The sequence below is a fragment of the Pseudopipra pipra genome, chromosome 4, assembly GCF_036250125.1.
Source record: "Pseudopipra pipra isolate bDixPip1 chromosome 4, bDixPip1.hap1, whole genome shotgun sequence".
In the NCBI taxonomy this organism is placed as follows: domain Eukaryota; kingdom Metazoa; phylum Chordata; class Aves; order Passeriformes; family Pipridae; genus Pseudopipra; species Pseudopipra pipra.
In genome coordinates, this window is record NC_087552.1 from 6,851,373 (window position 1) to 6,875,660 (window position 24,288).

A 24,288-nucleotide genomic window follows, 5' to 3' on the forward strand; every position below is an offset into this window, starting at 1 on the left:
TTCAAATTTTTCAGAGGATGGTTCACTCTATTCATTTTCACTAGGCACAGTGCTGTGTAACTTTAACTGAACATACCTTTTATATATTTAATGTGGATCCAGACCAATCTGCAGAGACTGAATGACTCTTTGCTAATAATGCCAACAGACTGAAACAAAATACACATGTAGGAAAGAAAGCAGGGGTGAGAGGGAAGCACTTGGCAAAAGGAAAGAAGCTTTTGGTGATTGGGTGGTATATGAAAGAAACTGGGCAGCCTCCCACTGAATTACATCTTTCCATCTGCCCTGTTCCCACTCATCAGTGTAGTGGACCCATACATCCATCCCTTGTGTAAATCATTTGGAGAGCAGAAGAAAAAATACAGTAGCTCAATCAGTACAATTGAAGGATTAGGGAGCAGAAAATTGGCTTGCAAAACTGACTCCATCTCTAGAGAGGATGCCCATATATATGGAAGGGATCTGCCTCACCCATGAGCAAATCCTCTCTCTTCAGGATTTAAGCAGAACCTGCAGCAAGCTACCCCTAAGTATGCCGTGAAGGTCCAAAAAGTCTTTTGGTGAGAGTTAATCATTCCCCAGATAGCTTAAGTCATTGCCAGTCTTGCCTAAGGATTGATTGATTTCCTATCACTTCCTATTTTTAAGAGGCTCACAGGCAACGCAATTTGCCATTGAAATCATAGAACTTTGCATGGCTTTGGTGTTAACATCAGTCATTTTCCTCCTCTGAAGCTGTTTTAAAGCTGTCAGCAGGCCTGTAAAGGAACGGAAGCATAATTCCATATGATGTGGACACAGCAAATCTGTGCCTCATGTAACTCATCCCACTCCAAGAGACCACACTCAAGAGCCCCATAGCAATTGAAGGAGATGCAGTGACAAGGTCGGTGGAGGTCATGGCTAGGCTTTGCAAACTAAAAGATTTGGGAAGGGCTCTACCCACATTTGCTACAAGTGCGCTGGTGGCTAAAGAGGCCAATGCAAGATAGACAAGTCCGGTTGCAAAAGGCACAGCAGAAAGACTCCTTGGATGGTATCTGTTGGTGGAGGTACAGATGAGTTATTCAGTGCATGAAAAGCACACCAAACTGTCTTGGCCAGCTGCTAACTCCTATTTTTATAGCCCTTTTAAACATATCAGTATCCTGTTCCACAAAAATCATCCAACTGATCGTTGATACCACCTCATCCTAGTATCACTAGAGCAGTATCAGGAAGATAATATTATTTCTTTCCACACAAAAACAACTTCGAGGAGACAAAAAAAAAAGGAACAAATAAAAAGCCAGACTAGTAGTGAGTCAGACAGTGATGGAACTGCCTCAAATTTCTGGATGACAAACCTCACTCCTCATGCATACACTTATTGTGATCTGTAACTGGCCTAGCCCAGGCTTTGGCCATGCAATTTAAGGAAGAGGGAATTGACAGCAGGTCCTCAGCTGGAAAGCTCTTTGCCAGTATGGCTCCATCTGACATTTTGGACTAAGGATCAAATTCAATGTGTTACACAATCCCTTCTAGGAAACCTCACTTCATAACCACGGTTGTCATTAAAAATCTCACATCCAGAGAAACTCAGGGAGAGAAAGAGAGAAGGTTCTCTGCTGGTGAGTAAAATCTTGCCTTTACTTTTTTTATTTTCTAACAGTGAGGCTACAGATACTATGAAAGACTACAAAACAAAGAGAAGATGTATTTGCACAGTTATTTCCCAGGTCACACCCTAAAGAATCAAGGACAGACTAGCTTGGATCAGAAAAATCTAAATATTTGCCTTTATTTCTTAGGATGTATAAACAAACTTAAACAGGAAACAGAGAGAAAAGGAAGAGCTTCTGCTAGGTGTGAAGTCTGAGGCATCATGGATGGAAATGTCTCAAATCACTCACTGATTTATTTTCACAGCTCTCCAAAGTTTCTTCACACCTTTATTTGGGATCCAGATATTTATATAACACTCTGGAATTCATCGAAGACCAGTCTGAAATAGTCACATGGCAGCCAAACTGTCTCGAGATGCCTCACTAGAATTCAAACATATACGCTGCATGGGAACTTCTTCTAGCAGTCTTTACAGAAGGGACCGGATAAAGCTGCCAAAGAAAATGGATTTAACAGCCAGAAGTATGTGAAAATAACCCCTAGAATTGTGGCTTTTATCTCTACTGGGGACACATTTTCTTTTCCTTTCCTTCTTAATTCAATTTATAGCTATTTCCATTGTACTTTGGAAAGTTATTTTGCACCAAATCATTATTATTTCTATCAAGTTTTAGATAGACTTATTTTTACTTAATTAAATCATGTAGCAAGAGCACTAACTTTAATTAAGGGACTTTAGCAATTTCTTCTCTTAGTACATGCAGCCAGTGTCTCACCTCTTATAAAACATTCCACCATCTCTTGGTTAGTAGTTTTCTGTCGGTGCTGTGATCACAGATGCAGTTTATACCATGTAGACTATGCAAGTACCAGTGGACTTACAGTATCCTTTACCTGCAAGGACTTGCTTGTACTGTTTTTCAAACAGATTTTCCATGAGCATCCCTAGGAAGAACAAGATTGGATGAATAATTAGGGAAATCCAACGCAGTGGGAATAGGAATGCCACTGAAAACAAAGTGTTCTTTTCTAAGACTTGCAAAGAAAGCATGCAGAAATATTCCAGTGTTCCCCAGAATCTAATTACCTGTACAGGGCAAGTTTGGAGACAGGTATTTATAGCTGTGGTTACTGTTGGTGCTGCTACTCAACAGTCACATTTAGGAAATCCTCAGTGTTATTCCACCTTTTCTTGTCTTCTCACTAAGTCTACATTGGAAGCACTACTGCCAGTCACAGAGAACAATTTCCAGACCCGCTTTCTCTAACCTGTCCATATTATTTTCCCTCCACTGCAGGAGGAATCCACTGTATCTGCCATTTCAACAAAGAACAAGTCTAGTCTTCCTCTTCACCTCCTCAGATTTGCATCAGTCATTCACCGTACACAGACTGTTGTACCGTAATAGTTCTTGTAGTCCATCCCAGATGACTAATAATTCTGAATAAGACTGTTAAAAGTGCTTAAATATTTACTAGGGTTAATTGTCTTCCTCTGTTGGTATGGAGGCCTCTTACCCGGAGTGGTAAATGTTTTTATGCCTTTAGAGCTTGGGATTCTAAAGTACGCCGCTTTGGCTAGTAACACTTGCAAGCGAGCTAAGCATTAAAGTCCCACTTTATTTCTGTGGGGCTGTAGTACCTGGCTAGATGATTTTATAAAATCCCTCAATACTTCAGGGATTTTAACTGTGCTTGTCACAAGTTGCCCTTGAAGAGCTTCCAGTGCCCATGAGAGAAGAGTCAGGCACTGGCTTGCCAATGCAAGTACTGGCTTACAGCCCCTAATCAGCTCTTAGAGACATAATCAGAATTTACAATGGAAACCACTGCATCAACCAGAGAGCCAAAGATGTCTGTCAGCATTTAAAAAAAGCCCCTCAAATGGCTACCCCAGCTCCTGAAAATTAGCCACAGCTGTTGCTAAAAACTAGTCCAATTCCACAGGAAAACCACAGAACTGGCAACTTTAAAACAGTTACAAACTTCCCCAAGCAACTTTTAATCATGATCCCTCAAGGGGTGCAGAGCCAAAGCGGATGCATCATCCATTCTCCAAGCAAACCTCATTGCAGTTCTCTCTACTGGCCTCCTCCACTGTCTCTCCCTCACAGGTCTCTCCAGCATGCAATAGTCAAGAAAGGAGTCATCGAAATTTTCCAGTGTGATTTTCAAGAAAAACACATTTCAACGTATTTCAGGTACACAGCCCATGAACAAATGTACAGCAGTCACTGTTTTCCCAGAAACTTGGGGCCAAATTCTGAAGTAATTGGAACCTTATGCAACTGTTGACTCCAGTGAGAGCAAACAGGTGTTATGTCAATTATCACAGATTATCTCAGTGAAATAGCCCCAATTTGGGGTTACACTATGACAACTTGGTAACTGCTTGACATAAAAGTTCTTATAGTCAGCCTAACCAGGCACAAGAGGCTCATTCAGTGTTTTAGGGTGGAGTAGTGTACAATTAAAGGCAAGTAAAAGCGGCAAAAGTTTCCTCCAATCCAGCAAATCCCATTGACTCTTATCTCCAAGGAGTATATAACAGCTTGCACAAGTTAGTGCAGCGTAAGACTGTTCTGATATAGGCCAAGTGAAAGGCTCAGTGAGTGGCTGTGATAAAAATGGCCTAATAAAACCTTTTTTATCCAAGATGTTCTTTTATTTTAGGAGAATTTGCTCATTCTTCGCAAAAGTAAGCCATTGTTTCATGCCTACAAAAGCAAGTGAAACTACATGCACTCTACAAAATTAGTGTGTCTTCTTCCTTCCTCAGTGAACAGGATTTCTGTCTAAATTCTACTCACCAACTCCTCCATCCCACTCCATTTTCTAAAGGAAAAAAATTACCTGCAACAGCTGTCACCCTGTACGTGGTCTGAAATTAGTGAAAAGAAGCTAGAATTCCTGTTTTTTCAACAAGCATGCACAGCCTTTTAACCCTTTAGTGTCAAAAAAAAAAAAAGTTGAATTCACGTTTCCCTCTCCTGACTAAAAAGAAGGATCAAGGAGTTAAGGATTTTCTAAGACTCAAATGAGATTGTCTCTCAATCAGATACATAATATTATTTGGACTTTTCAAAATCAGTCTGAGGATCACAACAGATTATATTTAAACTTAAAGAGTTGGTTTGATTAGAGATGATGGAGCATGACAAGTAAACCTGTGGGACAGTAGATGTAACAAATTAAATTTACATCCCTTGCGTGAGTTTAGGGGTGATTTCTACACCCTTTAGCTTTATAACATGAGTCTTCTAAGGGCAGAGGCAGTGGGAATTCAGCTTGATAGCCTGTTTCCTGACCACATATAAAGATAAGTCTGCAATATTGTTTTGCCTATTTATCAGTTTGCTGAAGACATTTTTAAAGCACTTCACTTACCCATAATTCAGAAAGAAAAGCTCCCTATTTGCAGCTGAAACCACATCAAACTTCTTGAAAATATTGAGGGAAATTTTCACAAGGGCATCAACCAGTTATGTGGCCTCCAAAGACCACAGGAGCCCCACAAATGGAAAGATATCATGGTAGTATCTGCCTTGGCATTTAGCAAATGTGTAGCCAGCCATGTCACACTGACAGGTATGTGGATATTTGGCAAACAATTTAGCACCAGTAGCTGCTCCACATGCTTTTAGTCAGGCTAGCAGAACAGCAGGAATATATGCATATGACATAATCAGTCTGGGACAATATTTAAAACACAATTGTTACTTGTTCTTAAATCCAGATGCTACAATATACAGCTGTATTTGGAGCCTTTGGATGCTGGCACACGTGCTGGATGGACTTCCTGCACACAGACAAGTGCTGGAAATGTTGCCTCATTAAGAGAAACTTTTCCCACATGCTCTGGGACTGTTTGGAATTCCAGGGCTTGAGAGATTACCTCATTGTTAGGCATCACCTAATTTGAAACACAATCATGACAGACGGCTTTCCATTATCACATTAGGAAAGTTTGCCAGCTCTTTCTAGTATTAATAGACAATAAAGAGGGTAGTTGCATCATGCCTCCCAAAGCCAAAAATATTAATCCATGAGGAGAAATCTCTGATGTTCCGTTATACAGCACTTGAGGTACCTGTGCAAATACTCTTTCATGGATGGACAGATGGACATTGGAGCAAATTGACAACTGGGAGGCTTGCAACATTAGGTTTCTTTGTATTTAAAAACAAAAACTATTTATTTTTATTTTTAAAAAATCTATTTTTTTCACATCTCCCTTATTCTTTAAATGTTTCAACTCAACATCAAAAAAACCTTCTAAAAATAAGATAAAGACCAAAAAACAACTCAGCTGTAATTACATTAAGCAGCCTGATGAATTAAAATAGTATACAATTTAGCTCATTGAGTAAGGATGGAAAGGAAAAAGTAAACAAATTTAATTAAAGTGCATGTGTCAGAGACTGAAACAGTTAATGATTTATGCATTCTAAGAGACTTCTGCAGGCTTTTGACTTTCTGATGGGCAACTGGGCCCATCCCTCCCCCTCCTCCAGTGCAGAAGATGTCAAGCCCCGAAAAGGCGGGAAGAGCTGAGTTTACCACGCCCTCCACATGAACTCCGCGCCAAAAAGGGGGACACCAACCTATGAAAACAACTCCCCGCCCTGGGGGAGGTGCAAAGGATATGAATTTTGACTGGTGACTTTGGGGGTTTGGCGGGGTTTTTGCTTTTCCTTCTCCCCCCACCACCTGCGGATCAAGACATCGCTGGACCCCGTGGGTGGTGACTATGGACATCTGTCCACTCTCAGCTTTTCTTTCTCTTACTCTCCCTTGCTCTTACCCTGTCTTTCTCTCCCCTATGCATTTTTCTCCTCCCCAGAAAGGTTATGACAGCACCCAAAAATGTTAACTTACCTATTGATTCAAAATTGTTAAAATAAATCTTATCCATATATGTTTTCATACACCGATTATTTAGTGTCGTTTCGCTTTAATCCACCCCAAAGGAATTTTTGATAAAACCTGGGTTACCCCCTCCACCCTCTTTTCCTGGGGCGGGCCGTAACAGCATGTTGGGTAAATGCATTTTAAGAATATGAATCTTCCCTTGAATCTTTAAAAAAACAGGAACAAAATTATTCCTTCAAACAATTCTGATCAATGTAAAGGAGTACTGCTGGGATGGTATTGGTCCTGTATTTTTTACCAGAATCTCTTAACTTTACAATTAATGTTGTTATGCAGTCATGCACAGAAGAAGTCCCAAGTGGCTTAAAATAAATTGCACTCAGATGTGACAATGATGTCCATTCTCTTGCGATTAAATTCACAAAATTACAGGCAAGAAATTTATGATGAAAAGAAGGTTCAAGGGAAACAGTTACAGCAAATAAAAACATATATCTGTTACCTTGTGCTTTCTCCTACCACCCTGTAAACGGAATATAAGTGGAACCTAAATTATGAATCAGAACGATGTTCACCAATATTTTGTCTTACACACTAAATATTTCCACATCACTACCAACTTGACCCAGTAAAATATGAGACTCGGCAGACTTCTGGTTTTTAGCGGCTCAGAATCTGATCCATCACTCACAACTTCTGAAATGTCAATCGACAGATTAAAAATATTTCCATGAATACATGTATCAAAGACACAGACATCTACTGAAATGCTGGTTACATAAAACCAGACTTTTTTTCGTGAATTGCAATGCAACAATAAAAATCTCACTTCTGAAAGAGGTTTAGAAACTGATTCAAATTAAACAAAACAAGTCTTTCTATTGCTTTCAGTAGTCTTTGGATCAGCCCCTGATTTATTTATCATCAGCTATTTATGAAGACCCTCAGGGTGCCAATTTACTCATTAAATTAAATCTAGATTAACAAAAAATATCCTTTTGATTCTCGTTTCCTACGCTTTGAGGAAACAGACTATCTTGAGCAATGTAATTAGTTGATGGGTATAACTATTGATTTCAGAAGAGTAACACCTAGTTTTGAACATTTTTCTGCATCTCCTCCCAAGCTCCATGGAGATATTTTATATGAGCTATTATTCAAAATCTGTAAGTCTGCTAAATTAAACAGAGGGCTCTGGGGTCTTTGAAAATTGAGTGTGGTGAAATCAGAGACTTTTACCTATACAACTTAGTGAAAATAAGCTACAAAGCACATTGCACTTCATTGTTTTATTAGCCCATTACTAAATTTAAAGCCAACACTTGGGTTTATAACTTCTTTCCACAGATTTCACATTTCTCATCTTATTTTCAGTACTGGTTAGAACTGGAGCATTTTTCTGTCCTTTTTTTCAGATGAGGGCTAAGAATAGACTTCCTCCTGTCATGTTATTAATATTCCTGCTTTGGTCCATAATAGTCTCTGGTTTTCTATGTCACTTTGAACTTTGAACTTCTGTTCATTATTTTGTGACATTTGCTTTATTCTTCTGCTTTCACCTCAAAGAAACTCCAGATACTTGAAAAGTTATTTGAGATAATGATATTAGGGGAATCATTTGTTCACCTCACTGTACATTTTTGGTTTTAATACACATGGTTGATTTGATCAGATCATAGTGCAGTGCAGTCCACTCTTCTTACTTCTGGAAATAGTTCAGCCAGGCTTTACACTAATTTTATAGCCTATTACAGGAACACATTGCCTAGCAAGTATCTCAGTCACCCCATTCCCAACCAGCTAATATTTTATTCCAATTCTTCTTTGAAGTTTTCTCTAACTAAACTATTATATTTACTAAAAGAGATACTTTACAATAGTTGTAAAAGATGTCAGCAGAGGCCATCTTCATTGTGGCCTTCTTAAACACATGGTATTCTCTGGGTATTGATGCCTTAAGCCCCTAATTTTTTTTTTATTTTTCTAATATTGGTAAGCCTTATAAGTTTTATAAGTAGATTTTAAAAGCAGCAACCCTCCTTCCTTTGTCCCTTGTCCCTTTCCCTTTCCCTCCAGCACCCTTGTTTACACATTCCTTAACCCTCTTACCCCATTCTATGCTCTCTATATCACTCCTACCCCTGAATACAGCAGAAATGTTTAGTCTTTTGTCAAGGCAAGGCCCAGGTTGTTTGGAGAATGCTTGTATCTTGGCCTAAACCACAGAACACGGTCAAAAACTGGGTGACTATGTACCCTTTGTGCTCTGATGAAGATGAAGATGGGATGGACAGAGGGTCCCGAAATGCACCCCAGACCCATTTCTCAGGGGGTGGACCCGGGGCGGACCAGAGTAAAGGCCACAGGGTGGACTCATCTGGGATTGGATGGATGGTATTATAAAATGTAACATCTCAGGCACGGCCTGCGCAGGTCTTGTAACATCTTTGCCTTGGCAAAATAAACCCTTTCTTATCTCACCCCTAATTAACTGCTCTGGGAGATTTTTTCAGCACCTAACTCCCACGGCAACAGTATTTACAATAATTATAATACATTGTTTCTTTTGCTTTCTTTTTTTGCAGGAAAAGATAAAAATTAATTTAAAAAAAAAAAAAAAACTCCCCTTCACCTCTCTAGCATATTAGTTCAAGTCTGAGGCAGCACTTAAATCCCACTTAAGACCTCAGGTCAGGGTGAATTTCACCCTTGAAGAACTACACAAAGGGAACCAGTTTCTTTTGTCCTGCTTTGAAAAAATCTGTCTGCTTCATTGTGTATCTGGACTTTTTCCTCAAATGTGGTCTTCAAATCACAGGAGTCCCCAGATTACCTCTGGTTAAGAAGACATAACTCAACTACATAATGATGCAAAAAAAAAAAAAAAATGCAGAAAAAAAACAAACAAAAAACCAAACAAAACTAAACAAATTTAAGATTCACTAACTGAAGGAAAAAGTATTTGTTGGCACTTGAAACGTGATTCTGTGACAGATGGGCTGCAAGTTGATCTTTACAGCAGTGTTCTTTGTTATCATATTTATCATACCTTTGTTGTTTATCACAATTGTTGCAAGTATCTGGGGGTCCAGGGTGGCTTGGGGGTCCCCCGGGAGTGCCCCAGCAGCGGCGCGCGCGCTCTGCGCGTGCAGTTTGGGATCCAGCCATGACCACGGCGCGGGGGCGGAGAGAGACAGTGGGGGAGCCTGCTGGCAGTTACTGCGCACCCATGGAGGAGGAGGGAGCAGCTTCGGAGCCCACAGAGGTTTGCCGTTCCAGGCTTGGGGGAAAGGGAAGGGGGAAGGGGACTAAGGGGATTGGAAGGGGGTACAGGGCAATGGGGATGGGGGAAGTGAAGGGAAAGGTATAGTGTGGGCCATGGGGTCCTCTGATTAGCAGGAGGGAGAGTGGGGTACTCCTGTAGGAAGTGTCACAGATGTGCAGTGCACCTGTAGATGCATGGTAACTCAGTGGAGGAACGATATGGCCTGGGTGGATAGTGGCATTCCTTTAGAGAGTTGGGGGTCCCAGACAAGCTGGGGCTTTGAAAGGCACCCCAGCCTTGGATTAGTACAGAGGCCAGAACAGTTGGTCAGTTTGTTTGTCTGCTTGTTTTTTTGGCTCACCTGTGGCTACTGCCCAGGTTCAGCATGTTCTGGATATATTTGCTTTACTCTGTTACATCCTGATAGGGCGGGCAGGACAAAGCGTTGTTCCTGGGGATCTTCTTATGTCTGTATATAAATAGGTGATAGTAAAGTAGGAAATGAAAGACTTCCCAAACCGTTCTAACCGGAACATAGCCTGTGTGCCCCTGTGTGGTTACGAGCTATGCTGGCGATGGTACATGCCTTCGGTAGGGTCGCCCATGCCAGACAGGTCAAAGCAGCAGGGTCAGACACAATACATCCGTGGGCAGGATGAGCTCGTTAGCCTTCTGGCAGTCATCCTAGGAGAAGGACAACTCTAATCCCAAACCCGGGCAGATGGAGCTCATCAGCCCTGTAAGGCCATCCATCTAAGAGAAGGTCATTCTAATCAAACCTACATCCTGAGGACCTCACTGCCACCGTCCAAGCTCGCTCGGCCCTGGCAGATGAACCTCAGGATTAAAGGCTGGGTTCAGTTCCGCGCAGGCTGCATCTCACCTAAAAAATCCATTGCACAGGCTTGAAGGCTTTACCCACATGCAAAAAGTCCTGTAGCGATGGGCGAGGGTCGAAACGGCAGGTGAAAGATGCACTGGGAGCCGCAGACTCAACCCTGCATGCAGGCGGTTCAGGATATTGGTCATTTGAGACTGACCGGAGATGACAGTCTCTTGGGCAGCACCCTGAACGACCAAGCAGCCTTTCCAAGGACAGCACTGCTTGCTCCACTCGGAGAGGGGCCTAGAAAAGGTGGCCTAAACAAAGCTCATCTCCACTTTCACCCGGTTGGCTAACCGCAGGCCAACGGGCATCTTCTTCCAATGCGGTCGCACAAAGATCAAAAGACAAAGGCATGCACCTGCCTCCAAAGGTGTACCTAAATTAACTCTAGCATGTTGGAACATCAGAACCATGCTCGATTCTGCAGATGGCAGACATCCTGAGCGTCGGTATGCCCTAATTGCCCATGAACTGGCTCGTCTCAACATCGACATTGCCGCTCTCAGTGAAGTTCGCCTTCATGAAGAAGGCAGCCTCAGAGAACACACTCTTTTGGTCAGGTAAGCCCAGAACTGAAAAACACCTCTCAGGAGTCAGCTTCATGATCAAAAACTCCATTGTTCCTAAACTCGAAAATCTGCCAACAGGTCACTCTGACCGAATTATCTCCCTACGCCTTCCACTAAACAACAAGCAACACGTTGTCATCCTTAGTATATATGCCCCGACTCTCCAAGCTGACCCTGCTGAAAAAGATAAGTTTTACACTGACTTGCGCCTCCTTACCCAAAAGGTTCCTGCAGACGATAAGATCATTATCCTTGGTGATTTCAACGCCAGAGTAGGCAAGAATTTTGAAGCCTGGAAAGGAGTATTAGGCAAGCATGGTGTTGGAAACTGCAACGATAATGGTCGACTTCTGCTAGAATTCTGTGCAGAGCAACAGCTCACCATCACTAATACTATCTTTCAGCAGAAAGATAGTCTGAAGACAACCTGGATGCACCCCAGATCGAAGCATTGGCACCTCATCGATTATGTCTTGGTGCGACGGAGAGATGTCCACGATGTCCACCATACCCGCGTGATGCCCAGCGCAGAATGCCAAACAGACCATCGGCTGGTGCACTGTAAACTCAATTTCAAGCTCAAATTCAAACCAAAAAGGGGCAGCATCCCAAGGAGAAGACTCCAAGTTAACAATCTCCAATCAGCCACAGTAAGAGACAGTTTCCAGGCAAACCTTCAAACTAGGCTCGAAAACATTCCCACAGTTTCTGCAGACTCCTCTCCTGAAACAATCTGGCACCACATTAAAAAAAGCATCCTGCAATCTTCTGAAGAATCCTTAGGGTTCTCCCTCAAGAAGAACAAGGACTGGTTTGACGAAAACAACCAAGAAATCCACGACTTGCTGAGGAAGAAGAGAACCGCCCACCAAGCACACCTTGCACTGCCATCCTGTCACGCAAGAAAAACAGCCTTTTGTCTTGCGTGCAGCAAGCTCCAACAGAAACTCCGTGACATCCAAAACAAGTGGTGGATCGATCTAGCTGAAAAAACTCAACTATGCACAGATACAGGTGATCACAAAGGATTCTATGAGGCCTTGAAAACAGCATACGGGCCTACATACCAGGTCCAAAGCCCTCTACTCAGCGCTGATGGGCAAACGCTTCTAACAGATAAAACCTCCATTCTGAATCGATGGTCTGAACACTTTCAGAACTACACGGTACTAGCTGTGTAGTTCAAGACTCAGCAATTCAGTCCATCACACAACAACCGGTAAAGTATGAATTGGATACTGCTCCCACTTTAGGAGAAACCCTCAAGGCCATACAGCAGGTGAAAATCAGCAAGGCAGGTGGGGTTGATGGAATTTCACCAGAAATCTGGAAACATGGGGGCCTTGCACTCCATGGTAAATTTCACGAGTTTGTGGTGCGCTGTTGGGAGCTCGGTGAACTACCATCAGACCTTCGTGATGCAGTCATCATCACTTTGTATAAGAAGAAATCAGAGATTTCAGATCAGATTGCTCAAACTATCGTGGTATTACTCTGCTCTCCATTGCTGGCAAAATCCTGGCAAGAATACTCTTGAACAGACTAATACCGACTATAGCAGATGGAATTCTACCTGAAAGTCAGTGTGGTTTCAGAGCCAACAGGAGCACCACAGACATGGTATTTGCTCTCAGACAACTGCAAGAGAAGTGTAGGGAACAGAACAAAGGTCTCTATGTAACCTTTGTCGACCTCACCAAGGCTTTTGATACTGTGAGCAGAAAAGCTCTGTGGCAGATTTTGGAACGTTTAGGTTTCCCCCCAAGTTCCTTAAAATGATCATCTCACTCCATGAGGATCAGCACGGCCAAGTCAGATATGACAACACACTTTCTGAGCCCTTTCTAATAACCAATGGAGTGAAACAAGGCTGTGTTCTCGCTCCTACCCTATTCACTGTCTTCTTTAGCATGATGCTCCAAAGGGCCACAGCAGACCTCGATGATCAGGACGGTATCTACATTCGATACCATACTGATGGAAGTCTATTCAATCTAAGGCGACTGAAGGCCCACACTAAGACCTTAAACCATCTTCTCCGGGAGCTACTTTATGCTGATGACGCCGCCCTTGTTGCCCACACAGAAGCAGCTCTGCAGCGTTTAACATCCTGCTTCGCAGATGCTGCTGAGCTCTTTGGATTGGAAGTCAGCTTAAAGAAGACAGAGGTCCTCCATCAACCTGCACCTCAGGAAGTCCCCCATCATCCCCACATCACCATTGGCCAATCAGAGCTCAAATCAGTCCAACAGTTTAATTACCTAGGTAGCCTCATCTCCTCAGATGGTAAGATCGACGGAGAGATAGACAACAGGTTAGCAAAGGCATACAGTGCTTTTGGAAAACTCCACAAAAGAGTATGGCGTAATAAACACTTGAAGAAAAGCACCAAGATCAGTGTTTACAAAGCCATAGTGTTGTCGACTCTCTTATATGGCTCCGAATCATGGGTCATCTACCGCCACCACCTGCGTCTCCTAGAACGCTTCCATCAACGCTGCCTCCGCACAATCCTAAACATCCACTGGTCAGACTATGTGACCAACACATCTGTTCTAGAGCAAGCAGCTGTCACAAGTATTGAGGCCATGTTACTGAGAACGCAGCTGCGTTGGGCAGGGCACATCTCAAGGATGAAGGACCACTGCCTCCCCAAGATCCTACTCTATGGTGAACTTGCCCCCGGCTGCCGCACGAGAGGAGCCCCGAAGAAAAGATACAAGGACTCCCTGAAACAACATCTCAGCCTTGGCCATATTGATCACCACAACTGGTCTACTCTGGCCTCAAATTGGGAGGCCTGGAGACACACCATCTATAACGCAGCTGTCTCCTTTGAGAATACACGCAGGATCACTCTCAAGGAAAAAAGGCAACGCAGAAAGAACCGTATATTGCAGAATACACCACCTAAGGAGTCTTTCTGCTGTGCCTTTTGCAATCGGATATGTCTGTCACGTATTGGCCTCATAAGCCACCAACGTGCCTGTAGCAAATGTGGATAGAGCCTTCCCAAATCTTCGTTCGCGAAGCCTGGCCATGATGCAAGTATCTGTGAGTACTAATAGTCCTGGTCCAGGAAATGCTGTTTGTCTAGCCCATGTCTCACCAGATGTATTTCCGTTTTGCTGTATCCGTATCTTAAAGACAAAAATACGTGTTCTGATATTGCTCTTTCTAGAAACAGGAGTAAGAGAAATTTTTCCCTTCTCAGACTTCATAAAGATGAGGAGGAAATTACAAATTCAGTCATATGAACATTCAACCCCCTCTTCTATGCTGTTTTCTGAATGATTACTTTTTCCGCCGGACAAAACAAAAACATTATACATTTCCTAGGAAGAGGAGAAATCAAGAAGAAGAAGAGCTTGAACTTGTCTCTAAAAAACTAATAAAATTCTTTTATAGTGAAATTTTACAACATAAGGCATGTTCACCTGTCCTCCAGTAGTCTCTGTGGATCTTAATGTTACTCTCTGAGTCGTGTCACTGGCATTGAACTGCTCAGTTAAATGAGAGAACTCAGGCTGACGTGATACCCTTTTACTCTTTTCTGGAGGATGATGCCATAAACCTTACTACATAGGTGAGTGTTGTTCTTCAGTTCCTTCTTCATTTTATTCCTACTTTAATTTTCTTCTGAATTTGCATAGAGCAGTTACCTAAATTACTTCTTACATATCAATAGTACAGGAAATGTTTCTAATTAAAAGCTTTTTCTTCTACTACTAATAATAATTCTATTACATCAGATAAAAAACAAAATACTCATGTTGTAATGACAAGAAAATATATAACAGTGTAGCATAAGCTTATCTTAAAGTAAACAGACACTATTCCATTTAGGTGGCTAACACATATTAAGTACCAGAAAAGGAAAGGATACAACATTAAGGACTGGAACATCAGTTGTTTAAAAAGCAAGCATTTAGATTAATGAAAAATGTTTCCCTTTATTAGACTGTCTTATAAATACTTATTAGGCAACATTAACAGCAGCAGTAAAAGAGCTGTGTGTAATATAACATATGCTGTGTATCATGCATTTGCCTCTGCTTATATTAAGAATCTGTACGTTATTTATGAACAGCAAAGTTCTAAGTTTAAAGACCTGTTTTGGGGAACAAAGTTAGATTAGGCACACTAAGTGTAGGCCACATTGTTTTTCATAGAGTCTCATAACTTAGAATTACAGTACAGTGACTTGTGTCACATGCAGCCACATTTCAGCACTGTTTGATTCACTCTGTGGCCTCTCCATGTCAAAGGTGAGCAACTTGGTACAAAATTTACATGGGCTTTCAACCAGCTTTCAGGCTCAAATTTCAAAACATATGGGACTAATTTTGAAGCCAAAGTCTACCTTTAAATCAAGCCACAAGAAGAAATTAATCATTTTAAACAATTAATCATTTAATCATCACAATAGGAGAAACCATCAAACAACCCAGATTCAGTTGCTGGAGTGTGTTTTAGATACATGGTGGCCAATAAAACAGAGAGCAACTTAACTGATGATTAATATGTCTTGGTTAAATATGTGCTTTATTTAACTTCACTGACTTTTTTCACCTATCCCTCCACACACACAGACTCACCTCACTGAATTATCAGAAATAGTATCTCACAAATACCTGACTCCAACAATCACAAAATTATGAAATGGATTGGAAAGGACCTTAAAGATTATCTAGCTTCAAACCCCTTGCCACGAGCAAGGGACAAATTCCACCAGACCAGGTTGCTCAGGGTGCACTTGATCTCTTTGTCTACATCATTAACAAAGATATTAAAAGCATCCTGCCTTGCACAAGGCTTACAGAATGAAGACTTGTAGGATGCATCTATTCAAAATGCTCAGAGGCATAACACAGTCAAATCAAAAAGCAAGCATCTAAAACTCATTTTTTAAGTATTGAAATGCTCCATCAGAGCAAACCACAGGTACTTAGAACTCCTGCTCCAGAGCTATTTACCAGAGACAGAATACATTACCATAGCAGACAAAATACATTAGAAAAGGACACATGAACACAGGATGTGGAAATTTTACTAATGACACACAGCTAACAACAATTCCTATATTTTTAGTTTGAACTATTCGCAAAAAATACTAAAATCAATTCTATTTATCAGCATTTTTAAGAGCATGTGTTCAAAAGACAATAAAAATAGACAAAACATACTGTTGTAATGGCATTTTCCTTACTATCTCCTTTTTTTTCTCCATAAAATATGAAGATTAGATTAATTTCACCACCTCTTCCCCACTTCAGCTATGTCAGTTGCTCAAGAGCCAACCGTCTCCATATGGAAGGGAATAGAAGGATAGTTTAATGGACTGCCATTATCCAGAATAAGCAAGGAAGAAAAACTTCAACAAGCAGGTGACTCCAAATATATATTTTGGAAAATAATTATTTAAAATGTCAGGAAGGAACAGGGCAAAAGAAACAGGAAATCTGTATATGGTTTGACCATCAGTGCTATAAGCATGCACGTATATGGCTCATAACCTGTAGAATTTTTCATTTAAGAATTGTGTTGGTGTTAGTCTGGGTTGAAACCTGCCATCATACATCAGAGTCCAAAGAACATTTTAAACAGATGCACAAAGGAAAAAGCAGAATATTGATTGTACTGAAGGATCATGATAAAATGAATGGACCTACTTCACTCTTTCTAAATTCTGGTCTCTATAAGGCAAAGCTTCTTCCATCATTTTGCACTACTATGTAGAGTTCATCAGGGATCTTTTCTTTTCCAAGCCGTTTTCTGGCAGGGATATACTGTAGAAACAGTATATGAATGAAAGCAGGGCTCAGTTTTATCCCAAACACTGTCCTAAAACGTCTTAGCAGAAATTAAGTCAAGCTAGTTCTAAGTCATCCTTAGAAGAGCCAGCCACCAGCCAGTGCCTGCCTTGTGCCCCAAAGCACAATAATATAAACTGCTGCATAAATTTTACCCTCTGTGATATCACTATTGATTTGCAAACATGACTTTCATCTTCTTCTGAATCATTAGTTTTCAAATATATAATGATGGTTTTACAGTTCACGTTATTTACTATAGCTGCAATACTTATTAACCATAATGCTCATTTTTGGCATTAGTAAAATGTATTAATTATGTGTTATATCAAAAATGTCATCATTTTTCACAGAATCACAGAATGGGTCAGGTTGCAAGGGACCACAGTGAGTCATCTGGTCAAATCTCCCTGCTCAAACAGGGTCATCCTAGAGCACATGGCACAAGATTGTGTCCAGATGGTTCTTGAATATATACAGTAAGGGAGACTCCACAATTTCTCTGGGCAATCTGTTCCAGTGCGTGGTCACCTGCACAGTAAAGTTCTTCCTCATGTTCAGGTGGAACTTCCTGTGCATCAGGTTCTGCCCATTGCCTCTTGTCCTATTGCTCAGCACCAGCAAGAAGAGCCTGGCTCCATCCCCTGACACCCTCTCTTCAGCTACTTATAGAAAAGGATGAGGTTCCCTCTCAGTTGTCTCTTCTCAAGGCTGAACAGGCCCAGCTCCCTCAGCCTGTCCTCGTAAGAGAGATGCTCAAGTCCCTTCATCGTCTTTGTCACCCTCCTCTGGATCTGCTCCAGGAGCTCCATGTCTCTTTTGCACTGAGGAGCCCAGAACTGGACACAGCACTCCAGATGTACCTCACTAGGGCCGAGCAGTGGGACAGGATCACCTCTCTTGACCTGCTGGCAATGCTCTTCCTAATGCACCTCAGGAAAGGAGCAAAAGTTAAAATACAGCTCAATTTTGCCATAAGCAGGTGTACAGCAGGTACGAGGAAAACCAAAAGTCAGAAGACGAGGATATTAAGAAAAATATCTTATAAATCGACTGTTACTCTAAATTAACAGGATACACTGATGGAATGATGAATTGTAAAAAATACTCCTCTCAATTAATATACACACAGGGCATTCCTGAAGTATCAAGAGGAATATATTAAGTGAGTGGGATTCTGCTTTGTGCAAACAAAGAAAAATAAATCATTATTATGTTTTTTACCCTCCATATTTGTTTTCCCAGATAAATGTACTGTCCATTGCAGAGAAACAGTCAAATGGCTATTTGGAAGTAAATCTACATGCTACCGATCAACCATTTCAAGTAAATTACAATTATTTTCTTTGGCTGCTTGTGAAATGTGACTGACTGTACATGAGGGTTGTTGTCCTTAGGATTGGTGCTGCTCGAACTACCACTCCCATAAAAAACTCTCTGCCAAGGCAAACAATGGCCTGGAATTTGGTGAATTTTTCTGAGCAGAGGTAATGAAGTGTAGTTGACTCCCATCAAGCTCAACCAGGCAAGTGCAAGTGGGTTATTCCAGAGGCAGTGAGAAGGGCTGGCTGGAAACCAAAACCCACTTTATTTGCAAAAGAGGGGGAAAAGCTTGCTAAAGAAACAGCCTGGAGAGATGTCAGAATACCCATTACAGCTGAGAATAAGGCAGAGAAGTCAGCAGCAACTCATGAATTTATGAATTGTGGTGGTCTTTCAGAAGTCTTCTGAATCCCACTCATCCTCTGCAAGCTCTCAGAGCCAACCACTGTTGATGCTGACACTTCTCCTTGAGTTACCTAAGTGCTCATGGAGGAAGTCTGGCACTCCCAGATGATTTGAAAATCAATCTAATTTCAATATCAGCCATCTTTTCCTTTTTTTATTTCTTCCTTCCTTCTCTAACATCAGAACTTCTCTCTTTGCTTTTGATACCATACTAGATTTCTTATCAGGGAGAGAAGAGGGAGAACCTTGGAGCACACAGAGGTTCGGCGGTCCGGTTTGGGTGAGGGGTGGGATGTCGGGTGGGCCATGGGGGCCCTCGGGCTGGTGGGAGGCCAGGTGGGGCAGTCCCGTATGGAGTGTATGGTGTGTCGTGGGTGAGCAGTGCGTGGGTAGATCTGTGGTAACACGGTGGGGGGAGGAGAAGGTTAGAGTGGATAGTGGGTTCGTATGGAGGGTTGGGGGGTCTCGACCGGGCTGGGGCCTTGGGAAGTACCCGAGCCCCGGGTGGGTGCGGGGACTGGAACAGTTTGTTTTTGGCTCATCTGCGGCTACTGCCCAGGTTCGGTATGTTTTGGATATATTTACTGTGTCCTGAATGGATGGTCAGGACAAAGGAATGTTCCTGGGTATTTCCCAGAGATTGTGCTTAGATGGGCGGCAGAAAAGTAGGGGGGTGAATGGCGGTGAAACCGCTTTAGTGGAAAGAAGCCTGTGTACCCCTTCGTGGTTGCAAGCTATGCTGGCGATGGTACATGCCTTGGCAGGGTCTCCCATGCCAGACAGGTCAAAAACACAGGGTCAGACACAATACATCCAAGGGCAGGATAAGCCCGCTAGCCTTCTGGCAGTCATCCTAGGAGAAGGACAACTCTAATTCCAAACCGGGGCAGATGGAGCTCACTTAGCCCTGTAAGGTCATCCATCTAAGAAAAGGTCACTCTAATCACACCTACATCCTGAGGACCTCACTGCCACCATCCAAGCTCGCTCAGCCCTGGCGAGTGGGCCCAGTTTCGCGCATGCTGCGTCTCACCTAAAAAATCCACTGCGCAGGCTCAAAGGCTTTACCCACATTCACAAAGCCCTGTAGCGACGGGCGAGGGTCAAAACGGCAGGTGAAAGGTGCACTGGAAGCCACAGACCCAACCCTGCATGCAGGCGGTTCAGGATATTGGTCATTTGAGACTGACTGGAGATGGCAGTCTCTTGGGCAGCACCCTGAACGACCAAGCAGCCTTTCCAAGGACAGCACTGCTTGCTCCACTCGGAGAGGGGCCTAGAAAAGGTGGCCTAAACAAAGTTTATCTCCACCTTCACCCCGTTGGTTAACCACAGGCCAAAGGGCATCTTCTTCCAATGCAGTCACACAAAGATCAAGAGACAAAGGCACGCACCTGCCTCCAAAGGTGTACCTAAATTAACTCTAGCATGTTGGAACATCAGAACCATGCTCGATTCTGCAGATGGCGGACGTCCTGAGCGTCAGTATGCCCTAATCGCCCATGAACTGGCTCGTCTCAACATCAACATTGCCGCTCTCAGTGAAGTTCGCCTTCATGAAGAAGGCAGCCTCAGAGAACATGGTGCCGGTTATACACTCTTTTGGTCAGGTAAGCCCAGAACTGAAAAACACCTCTCAGGAGTCGGCTTCATGATCAAAAACTCCATTGTTCCTAAACTTGAAAATCTGCTGACAGGTCACTCCGACAGCATTATCTCCCTACACCTTCCACTCCACAACAAGCAACACATTGTCCTCTTTAGTATATATGCCCCAACTCTCCAAGCTGACCCTGCTGAAAAAGATAAATTTTACACCGACCTGTGCCGCCTTACTCAAAAGGTGCCTGCAGATGATAAGATCATTATCCTTGGTGATTTCAACGCCAGAGTAGGCAAGAATTTTGAAGCCTGGAAAGGAGTATTAGGCAAGCATGGTGTTGGAAACTGCAACGATAATGGTCGACTTCTGCTAGAATTCTGTGCAGAGCAACAGCTCACCATCACTAATACTATCTTTCAGCAGAAAGATAGTCTGAAGACAACCTGGATGCACCCCAGATCGAAGCATTGGCACCTCATCGATTATGTCTTGGTGCGACGGAGAGATGTCCACGATGTCCACCATACCCGCGTGATGCCCAGCGCAGAATGCCAAACAGACCATCGACTTGTGTGATGTAAACTCAACTTCAATCTTAAGTTCAAACTTAAAAGGGGTAGTATCCCAAGGAGAAGACTCCAAGTTAACAATCTCCAGTCAGCCACAGTAAGAGATAGATTCCAGGCAAACCTTCAAACTAGGCTCAAAAACCATTCCATAGATTCTACATCTGTTCTAGAACAAGCAGCAATCACAAGTACTGAGGCCATGTTGCTGAGAACACAACTGCGTTGGGCAGGTCACGTCTCAAGGATGAAAGATCACCACCTCCCTATGATCTTGCTTTATGGTGAACTTGCCACCAGCTGCCACAAGAGAGGAGCCCTGAAGAAAAGATACAAGGACTCCCTGAAACAACATCTCAGCCTTGGCCATATTGATCAACATAACTTGTCTACTCTGGCCTCCAATTGGGAGGTCTGGAGACAAGCCATTTATAACGCTGCTGCTTCCTTTGAGAACGCACGCAGGATCAGTCTCGAGGAGAAAAGACAACACAGAAAGAATCGTGTCTTGCAGAATATACCATCTAAGGAGTCTTTCTGCTGTGCCTTTTGCAATTGGACATGTCTATCTCGTATCGGCCTCATTAGCCACCAGCATGCTTGTAACAAATGTGGATTGAGCCTTTCCCAAATCTTCATTCGTGAAGCCTAGCCATGATGATGAGATTTCTTATCCTCTTAGTGAAGACTGAAGCAAAACTTCATCAAATTAATTAACCATTTTATCTTTTCTTCCTCTTTGAGCAGTAGACCAGCTCTGTCCTTGATCTTCCTCTTAATGTGTTTGAAAAATGCCATCTTGTTACTCATCATATATATTCTTTTTATATATATATTCTCTATATTGCATTCAATGTGTTCAAACAATCTCCTGTTAAACACTTTCTAATTTCTATTTCCATACTAGTGTTTTGACTGCCATGTCATTTCTGTTCTGTGGATAAAGAACTTTGGTGTCCCATTTGCTGATTCAGGTAATTTCATAAGGAAATTAGATCTGATATTCTGCAAAAAGAAGAGATTCTTTGCTCTTCATTACAAAATTTCCCCCATTCCTACGATTTGCAATATTATATAATACAAGGCTGTTGCTGTACATAGATTCTTGCCTTTTGTCGTAGGTATTTAACATGTACAAAAATATTTCACATTATGGCCCACAATTTAGGAAAAGAAAAAGTGTAGACTCAGCAACCACCAAGTATATTATATGGACTGGCAATAAAAGTAACTGAACTTTGAGGGCTGTGTTCAGTTCCCTAAAGGAATATGAAATGTATCTTTACACTGATGGTATTTTGTCTGCAGTGTGTCATTTTAAATTAGCAGTAACACATAACCCATCTCTCCTCCTCCATTCGAAGTCCATATTCATTTAGCAAATGTCTTTGCAGACAACTGAATAAGGAACAAGCAAAAAAGATTAATAATTACTAATAAAGAAATAGCAATAATACAATGTTCACACAACTATACATATTTATAAAAAATCCAATTCTAATTCATAATTTTGGCAAAAGATTTTTAGGGCTGAAGCTTTCTTTGTTTGGTCTACGTCTGAAGAGGTCTTTGCCAAGTATGACAAAATAGAATTCTGACATCTTATAAGTTACTAGGTCACAACATAGTTTAAGATGCTTTCTTTTTACTCAGAAAAAATTATGTCTAGGATTTTTTCAACCTCGGACTTGGCAGGTGACACCGCTTTGAATATAAAACTAATTCATATTTAAAATCCGTTATTTGCACAATGTTGCCATTGACATTGAGACCTGGTATCAGTAAGAGCAAGGTCAAAATGTCTGCCAAATATCGCATTGAAGAAGTCATGATCATTTTGACTTTTACTTCATGTAAATGACAACAACATTTCTTTTGCTCTTCAATTGCACAATATAATTGCTAAGCACCAGAATTAGCGCAGTAACTAAGTATGTGACTAAAAAAAATTACATATTTCCACATATATGGGTGTTTACATCACTCAGAGGTCCTGCTCTTTTTTTCTGGGTCAATATATTTGCCTTGGATAACCATTTGGGAACAAAAAAGTACAGTTTACCTTAAGATGCAAAATACAAGCAGATACATCATTTTGCTGTATTCTTCTCTAAATAATTTATTCCATATTTTTGGCTTCCTTTGGAAGTGGTGTCAAATTGTTTTGATTATTAGCTGATGAAAATGAGGAGACTTTCTTTCCAATACACTGCTATGCACATCTCACCTAATTCAAATTATTTCCTTTCATATCATGACTCACAAGTACTATTTAGCCACTTCATTGAAGAAATATATGTTGTTTCCTTCCTTTATTCTCTAGGTTCTCAGGGTTACAAAGAGCCTCAGAACTTCCAGACACAGTGCTCAGATGTGCATCCAAAATCTTGCAGGCAGAGACGCATGAAATTGTCTCAGGAGTTAGAAACATAAAGCATCAGATACCCCTCCTGCTTCAAACCTTTTTTGAATCTATAGCTAAATCTATATTCTATTCAGGGAAGAACTCTGGTACAAGATCAACCCCTTTTCTCAGAGGCTGAGATGTCCCTTGGTTCCTGTTTTGCTTTGGGTTTTGTCTAGGCAGCTGGATCAAAGCTGCAATTCCTGTTAACCTCAAGTAATTCACATTTATTGGATTGCCATTGATCTGTTGGTAAGCAGAGAGTGGACACCAGTTACATAAGACTTGACTTCAAGTACTGGAGCTTCATAGTGGCTGCTGGAAGAAATTAATTAAGAGATGATGAGATACAGAAAAATCATAGGTTTATTTTCCATTTGGCACATCCATGTCCCAGTAAATGACTCTGAAAAGATTTTGTGTATTTGGGTAGATTAGGCACGTAATCTTAAGACTAGAGTGCCTAAGACCAGTTGTGCAACTATATACTCCTAAACTTCTAATTTTTGGAACATAAAACCAGCTGAATGATTCAGAACGTGAATGAAAATCAAAATGGCAAAGATTAAGAAGTATTTTAATCACTGCCTGTACTGGACTGTTAATTATCCAAATTTACAAAACTTTCCAGTGCTTGACACCAGCATATAAGTCCATAAAGCATTCAATTCAGTATTTCTCAGGCTTAAATTTGAGCTGCATATACGGTGGCTTAAGTATAAAAATTTCAGTAGTTAACAATAGACATTTGTTATGCCAGTAGAAAGCAATTTGGTTTTGGCAGAAATTTCACTAGAGCACAGGCAGAATCTGGCTCACAGGTGTAACTTGATACTCAGTTTGGGAGAGCAAACTTGAGAAGGACTGAGTGGAGGAGACTTGTTAAAAAGCCCTTAAGATTCGGAGGGAATCCCTGATTTAGACTCATTCAACTGATAGTTGCCCAACAGGAACTTCTTGAATGATTCCTC

At 41.7% G+C, this 24,288-nt stretch overlaps 1 protein-coding gene across 1 annotated transcript; it reads left to right on the top strand.

Moving 5' to 3' along the window:
* The first annotated feature begins 11,045 nt into the window (after nucleotides 1–11,045).
* On the top strand, nucleotides 11,046–23,346 carry LOC135413209 (uncharacterized). The gene is given in 8 exon segments (XM_064652553.1): nucleotides 11,046–11,176; nucleotides 11,178–12,102; nucleotides 12,594–12,659; nucleotides 12,662–12,956; nucleotides 12,959–13,873; nucleotides 20,355–20,635; nucleotides 21,821–21,887; nucleotides 23,237–23,346. Coding segments are annotated over 8 exon segments (2,790 nt in total).
* The last annotated feature ends 942 nt before the right edge of the window (nucleotides 23,347–24,288 follow it).